Source organism: Cajanus cajan, chromosome 2, assembly GCF_000230855.2.
Source record: "Cajanus cajan strain Asha chromosome 2, NIPB_CcT2T_4, whole genome shotgun sequence".
Taxonomy (NCBI): domain Eukaryota; kingdom Viridiplantae; phylum Streptophyta; class Magnoliopsida; order Fabales; family Fabaceae; genus Cajanus; species Cajanus cajan.
The window spans coordinates 74,439,649-74,447,836 of NC_138518.1; the positions used below are offsets into that span (position 1 = coordinate 74,439,649).

Genomic DNA, 8,188 nt, shown 5'->3' on the forward strand with positions numbered 1-8,188 from the left:
AAATATTCTCTTTTTTTTTTAATTTTTTAATTTTACACTCTTAATATTTAATTTAACACTTTTTTTACATAATCTTTCCCTTATTTTCACATGCACACCCCCACCTATTTTAGTAGATAATTTTAATTCTTTTAGTTATATATTTTTTTTTTCTTTCTCTTTCAGTTTTCTCACTGATTTCACTATCCGCATAGTACTCTAAAATAGTAAAAATGTCTTTTTGATAACACTAAACTTAATGTTAAGGTTTTTGGAAGGGTGAAAAGAAAAAAAGTGTTGGAAGAAAAAATGTGTGTCTAGTTTGATAGAAACTGTCGAGAAAGCTACACGTACCTACAATGTTGTCGCTTACTAGTTCTATGATTTAGGTGCATGTGAAAAAGTGAAAGAGGTGAGAAAATAAAGAGTAATCTAAAATTCAAGGTAACTAAAACTACCCACTAAAATAGGTGAGAAATTAGTAAAAGACAAGATAGTGCATGTGAAAACTGGAAAAGATAAGGAAGGTGGTGTGTGAAAAGAAAAAATAATAAATTAAAAGTTAGAGATGTAAAATTAAAAATTTTTAAAATAAAAAAAATTATAAATATTTTTTAAAAAAATTAAAAATAAATAAAGGAGGTGTACTTATTTAAAAAAAAAAAAAAGTGTACAAGCCCATAATGGTTTGAGGCTATTTCTGGTCGGTAATAGCCTGGGCCAAATTGCTAAACACACCTTTCCATTTTACCTTTACACATCTCTTTTTATTTTCTTTCAAAAAATACACATTTTCCAAACTTTTTAATTTTCAATTCTTGCCGAGTAAACATGTGGGAGGAAATTGGTTTACGGGAAGATGCAAACTCATTTCCAGTCACGTGTTAATTTCACAAATTAAAAACTTGGAACGTGTTAAATTCATTTAAATAATATAATATAATATAATTTTAGGTTGATAATTTATTTTTAAATATTCAAAATGAATCTAACTCTTCCTTTTCTTTCGTTCTTTCAATTTCAATTTATGTCATCATTTTTCAAAAATATTAACCATAGGATCGTCATTCATTCTTTTCAATCCACGTGTCAATAATCCTCATTATTCTCTTGTACCAAGTGTATTGAGCTCTAATTGTGTTTGTGTCCGAAATTCCTAGACACTTCTTTGTCACCAGAGCATGCCTAGGAGTTTTTTTTTTTTTTTTAGAAGATTATCTTTTTGTCTGTTTGAATGAAAAAATTTACAAATTCAAAAAATTTTAAATTCTTGATATTTAAAGTATTTTGATTTTAATTTTTATTATTTTTAAAATATTTTATTTAGATAAATTATTTTAAAATTTTAAATTATTAGATTGTATATGATAATTTTATTTTACCGTGATAAAATTGATTGTTACACTAATATTGATTACTTTTAAAAGAAACATGATGTAGTGTAGATCCTTGTTACACATTTACACCAAGGTTTATACTTTTCCAGTGATAATTCAATACAAGTTATCAAAGGATAAAAGGATCTTATAGTACCAGAAATCATATTAGATCGATATCCCACTAAATCTGAATTGAGTGTATTTATTTTAAGGGTAAAACTCTTGAAAATTAAATTTTTTAGAATAAATTCAAATTCAATAAACAAGGAAAATGCAATTCTTTCACAAACAATAACAGAAATTGACACGAGAATTAAAGGAAATTATTTTTATTTCATGGTAATTTTTTAAAATTAAAGCAACCAAAACACTTGGGGATCAATTACATGTTGCAGCGTATCAACTATTTCTTCTTTTCTTTGTAGTCACTTGATTTGTTATTCCAATTTGTGGTCCTTGGGCAAGGAGCATCATGCACTCTGACACTTGGATTGCGTCAATGTAATCCTTCACCCTACATTGGAGCTTTAAAAATGAACCTTGCAATTCTTTACACTGAGAAAGTTGTGTCACTTGGAGTTGTTTTAGCATCTCATCAAGCTCTGCACCCTTCTTTTCTTCATCAAGTATTTGGGCCTGAACTTTAGATAATTGTTGATTTAACCCATCTATGTCACCAAATTCATTAGATGGATTGTTTTGTTGGACATCATTTGAAAGGGTCGCATGTGGAAGATACTTGGCAACAACAGCTTCAACACTAGGGTGGCCAAAAGAGTAAGGCTTATTTCCAATGGAGAACACAAGAATAGCAATTTCTGCTCCGCACAAGATGGACAATTCATTCGCCTTTTTGAATAAACCCGTTCGACGCTTAGAAAATGTTACTTGCCTTGTGTTAGGGTCCTTCACCGTTGCAATTTCAATCTTTCGACGACCCATGCTTCTTTCGCTACTTCACCCTCATAGAGTCATAATTACTAAAACAAAAGTTTTTCTAAAGTTGGGACCGACTGCTAGTCTGCTAGTGCTATATGATATGATATCACCAACCCTTTATTTAGAGGACAAAGTTTCGAATATTGAATTTACAATTTCCAATTATTTTCGATTATGTACGGATAATTTTTAGTTTGTTTCCAGTTTTGTAAAATTGGTCCCGTGAACAACTTTTACTTGCGTTTTATTTCTTTTTTAATTTAATGATACTAATACTAAATATGTGTACGCGTCTGTGATTCATTGGAAAACAAGAAATCTAATTTCTATATTTGCCTGATATTATTGTAAAGTTAAAAAAAAAAATTATTGTTTTGCTACAGCTAGCACCAACTACTCTTTTATTTATTAACGTCATCCCAAGCCAAACATATGTTCGAGGTCTTATATTTGGGATTAGAATAGGAAAGGAAAATACATTCAGCTGCTAAAACTTGTACTTCGTAAAAAAAAATGAATTGTCTTTTATTTTGTGAAAATAACGAATCTACTACATTAGTGTTGCCCTTAAATCTTACATGATGATCCATAGCCTTTGTTAGATGAGGGCAATTCCACATAACTAAGTTGACCTAACGTCATTTTTTAATTTTAGTTTGTATAGTTTTATTTGGTTAGTTATTTGTTAAAATTGATGGACCTAATTATTTTTATCACTCAAAATTTATACTTTTGATGTAAAACATAATTTATTTTACAATTTAGTCAATAAATGGTATGAAACATCATTTTAGTAAGTACTTTTTTTTATGTAAAAATAAAGCTATTTTAATAAAATTAAGTTAATTTGAATTATATAACAAGATATTTATTTTGAGCCTGCTCAATCTAAACGTGACTAATTTTTTTTTTTTACTGATTTTTCATTGAATAAATACCTATTTTAGTTCTCTAAATGTTCAATTTTTTATATAGAGTCAAAATTAATTGCTATTGATTATCATTTAAAGTCAATTTTATATTTTCATTTAAAACAATTACAATAATGACAACAATATTTAAATCTAAGAACTTGTACATATTATTTTGTTGATTTTAACTATCTATCAACATGCAAAGTTTTAAACTTTATAAGATAATGATCATGTATTTGGGTGTTTTTTCTTTGAGTGTGTGATGACCAGAAAAGCCAATTTCTCATGTGTTTTTTTTTTTTTTTTTTTTTGTGTGAGTTAATTTAATGCATGTTTTTATATATTTTAAAATAAAGAACAAGCTCCAATAATTATTAATAATCATTTAAATTTGTTGGAACTTATCCTTGCTTTTTTTTTTCTCAATCCGTCTTCAACATGTTTCACCAAATTATGTAAATAAAAATTATCATATATAAAATGTTACATCTAATATGCAAATAATCTTGATTTATATGTGTGTATTCGTTAATACATGCATGGCATTAAGTTTTAACAACGGGTGTAATCAAAACAATAATAATTCAAAAAATGTACTTAATGCGTGAAGAATTAAAATTTGTGAAAAGTGAACTTAAAATCTCTGCTGTCTAATTCTATAGTAAAATACGGGGATTAACTTCCTGTGTCATCAATGAGAGATTGACACGTTTGTCTTAAAGTGCGAAATATAATTGTCAAACAACTCCTTTTAAACAAAATAAAGTTAAAAAATTAAAGATGTTGCATAATTTAAGTCATGATAAGCAAAAAGTGTAATTGTTTTTTTAATTTTAATTAGTATTAAGTATAAGTTTATTTTTATTTGATTAAAATTTATAATAAATAAATATTATATAAATAATTTATTTTATAAATACAAATCAAATATATTTTTAAATTTATAATAAAAAATACTTAAATTATGATATAGTATTAATTTTAGTTATTGATAATTTATTTTTAAAATAATTAAAAAATTAATTTAGAGATAGTGATAAAATAAATTGATAAATTGTGAGAAATAAGTGATTAAGAATACCAAATACGTGAGTGAGTTTACAACTAATATGTGATTACTTAACTATTAATCCGATGTCTTTCATGATTAATCAAATCAAGTTTGTGATCCAATATTGAATTTATCGAACCAATAAAGGCACATTTTTGTAACTACTTAACGTAACAAAGTAAACTTTGAAAAAATTAAACTAAGAATAGATGACTCATGAAACAATATGACATTTTTACCCCTTTGATTTATTTAGAAACTGGACGTGTGTTCGATGCGGATTTGGAGCTTTTAAAAGCAATGAGTGTACTTTATTAGAGTGTAATGTGAACGGAATTAGAAAATTAAGAGAATAAATTCTCACGTTTTATAAATATTTGTCAACATAGATGCCACATGTTTATCAAAATCGAATTTGGTATCATATATTTAAGGTTGAAAACCTATTTTAGTCACTTATAATAATTATTTGTTTTAATTTAGTCACATTTTCATTTTCGATCTCAATTTGGTCCTTAATAACTTAATTGGTTGTAATGTCAGATTTTTGTCTAAATTATTTAAACGGAGTTAATTATTGGTCATGTAGATGTCACGTAGATGCATAGGTGGATGTCACGTGGATGCCAAATTTTTTGAAAATACCTGAAACCAGAACGACCCGTTCTGAAACCAGAACGGACCGTTCTGGGTGCACTATTGGTATGTTAATTTTGCATCCAGAACAGTCCGTTCCAGGTGCAAAATTAACACACTAAGAGTGCAACCAAAACGGGCCGTTCTGGTTTCAGAATACCAAACACAAACTATCAATGATTATAGTTCACGGTTGTGAATCGTGGAAAGAAAAAGACCCAATGTACAAAGCATTTCAAACACTGAATTTGGTAATATTGTCAATGGGAATTGATAACTTCAATTGCTAAACAGTTGGGTTATACAGTGTATCATTAAGGACAATGTAGTGTATCACTAAAGACAATGGTAGCAGATTTTATTTCATTAGTCAAACTGGAGTGAACCACTTACTACCAAATTGACACTATACAGTAAAGGATGAAATGACATGATATTTTTTCTTGAAGTTATTAACGATGTACCCTAACAACAACAACATGTTCTTGAGGAGGTACAACCTGAAGTAAAGGAAGAGGATACACAGGACTAAATTTCACCACACAACCACATGCAATGACGGATTTAAGTTAATCATAGTGGGGGGCACTTGCCCCCACTAAATTTTTTTTCAATTCTTTTTTTATATATAAAATATTAATAATTTTATAAAATATATATTATTAATTACATTTTAATTATCTTCTTATATCTAATATAATAAATACATTAATATTTTTTTATATTTTAATTTATTGTTTAATTTTTTTTTTTATTTTGTGGTAAAATTATCTTCATTGTTAATGAAGAAAAAATTTACTTACTTCAAGAGTAAGTCTTGATAGATTTATTCTACTCAATAATTAATGTTCTATATCAAATTTTTAAAAATTTAATTGTTAAATTAAAAAGCTTTTCATGTATAGATTAAATTTATAAATTTTTTTAAAAAATTAAAAATCATATGATACTTCGTTAAATTAATTCAAAATAACATATAAAATATTTTTGTTTTAAATGAGTGTAAAAATTTAGAGGACACTAAAAGAAAACAAATTAATAATTTTATTATATTTATTCTATTAATTTTTTTATCATTTTATTCCTCTAATTTTAAATAAGTTGTAAAAAATTATAAAGTGACACTTAAATTCTTCAGACAGAAAAAGAAAAAGGAAAAGTTATAACTCTATTTATAAGATAATTTTATTTTATAAAAATAAGTAATTTTAAAATTTTTACCGTAAAAAAATATTTTTCAAAATTATTATATTTTTTAATAAAAATAATATAGAATATTCTATTGTCTCCACTTAACAAATTGGCGTTCTGGAACGGCCCGTTCTGAAACCAGAACGGGCCGTTCTGATGTACTCATGGTGTGCTAATTTTGCATCTGGAACGGCCCGTTTCAGATGCAAAATTAACACACGAAGAGTGCACTTAGAACGGCCCGTTCTGGTTCCAGGTGTATTCAAGAAATTTGACATCCATGTATGCATTTACGTGGCATCCACGTGACCAACAGTTAACTCTGTTATAATCATTTGGACGAAAGTCCGACATTGCAACCAATTAATTTATTAGGGACCAAATTGATACCAAAAATAAAAGTGGGATTAAATTGAAACAAACAATTATTATAAGGGACCAAAAATAGGTTTTTAGCCTATATTTAACATAACTTACCTATCATACTCAATTAACTAAGTTGTTTTATGTTAAAAGAAAAGAAAAAAACTAAGTTGTTATACCTCCGCGATAAAGGAAAATTGGAGTAATATACAGGCGATCCTAAATTTAAACCCTGTTGTACGTCCTCAATATAATTCCTTATTAATAAAAAAAAACTCATGATTGATGTTTGATTTCTTTAAATTTAAATTTTATCTACGAAAAAATTTCACTAATATAATTATTTTTTTTATAAAAGATACATATAATTTTGGGGAAAAAATGTGATAGAATATTTATATTTTTAAATAATTGAAAGATTTAAAATGATGAAAACTACGAGAATTAGTTTCAAACAAACCAATTGTGAGACCCCATTCTTCCGCTTCTCTTTTCTCTTCCTCACTACTTTCACTTTCACTTTCACTCTAATACTCTCTTTGCCCCATTCTGTCTTCTGATTCTACTCTTAGGCTGAGGTGTTTTGTGCTCAAGGGATCCATCTTTTTCAACTCACGGACGTTTGGAGCTAGCTGGAAGCCGAAATCCTTTTCTCCTTCTCCTTTTCTTCTCTTCCACTTCCCGGGAGCTCAGATTTCTTCTCACCGAGGTAAGGGAAGTTAGTTTTGTGCAGATTTGTTGAGAATGTGTGTGGGAACTCAAATGTTGTTTGATTTCTGGAGATTGATGGTCAGATTTGATGAGTTGTGCATTTTCGGGGTTTCGGGAAAATTGGGAAAAATGAGGATTTTTACACGTTTGATGGTTGCATGTTGAAAAAGAGATGGTTTTTGAGCTGTATGATGTAAATGTAGTTCATTTTATGGATTGCATGTGTTTGAGCTGGGTGATTAGCAGGTATTGGTTGAATTTTTCGAAGTGGTGAGAGTTACTGTTTGAAATTGCGTCGGGCACAGTTCTTCACGTCGGACGTGATTTGAAATAGGGAATCCTTGGGTGAATCACGCCGAGCGTGGGGAGAACCACGCCGGGCGCACTATCAGACGTGAGTCTTGTGTTTTGTTACTGATATTGCACCGGGCGCAAAGACCTATGTAGGTCTCTGGTTGAGATTTGCTCCGGGCGTGGTTTTAATGCGCCGGCCGTGCGTTTGATTTCAGAATTTGACTTTATAGTCTTCATGAAAGTTGTAGCCTTGGATGTTAGCTTTCCAATGGCGTTGGAATCACCCAAAAAGGAGTTCTAGAACTCCAGATATGGATGTTTTAGTGAAGAGGGGTCAAGCTGCCAGCATTGGTTATAGCTGTTGCGGTTTTTAGAATTTTTAAAAAGGTAGATGAAGAAATTAGGACTTGGTGTCTTCATGAGAGTTGTAGGAAATCTTCTTATCTTTCATATGAGATAAGGATGAGCATGGTAGGAGTAATATAACTCCTGATACGCTATTTTATGTGAAGGTTGTCATTTCACAATTAGTGATTTGGTTAAGTTGAAAGTTGTTTTAGGTGCTTAGGTTGATTGATGTTGTTTGTGTGGGTAATTTGGAATGATAGATGAGTTGTAAACAAGATGGCTGATTCGTATTAGGTGTTGAATATGTTGTATGTTGTGAAGTTGTTGATCATGTTGTTAATAATGTTAAGCTGAGCTGTGCTGTATGTTGTTTGAGCTGTTAT

General features: G+C 28.9%; 1 protein-coding gene across 1 annotated transcript; it reads right to left on the reverse strand.

Annotated features, from left to right (window-relative positions):
- Positions 1 to 1,179: 1,179 nt before the first annotated feature.
- On the reverse strand, positions 1,180 to 2,484 carry LOC109804468 (agamous-like MADS-box protein AGL29). The gene has a single exon (XM_020366298.3). The coding sequence runs from the start codon at positions 2,298 to 2,300 to the stop codon at positions 1,758 to 1,760; it is 543 nt and encodes a 180-aa protein (XP_020221887.1). The 5' UTR covers positions 2,301 to 2,484; the 3' UTR covers positions 1,180 to 1,757.
- Between the last annotated feature and the right edge of the window lie 5,704 nt (positions 2,485 to 8,188).

What these genes read in the sequence shown, in the direction of transcription:
- LOC109804468 (XM_020366298.3), bottom strand. Translation starts at nt 2,300, where the DNA reads ATGGGTCGTCGAAAGATTGAAATTGCAACGGTGAAGGACCCTAACACA.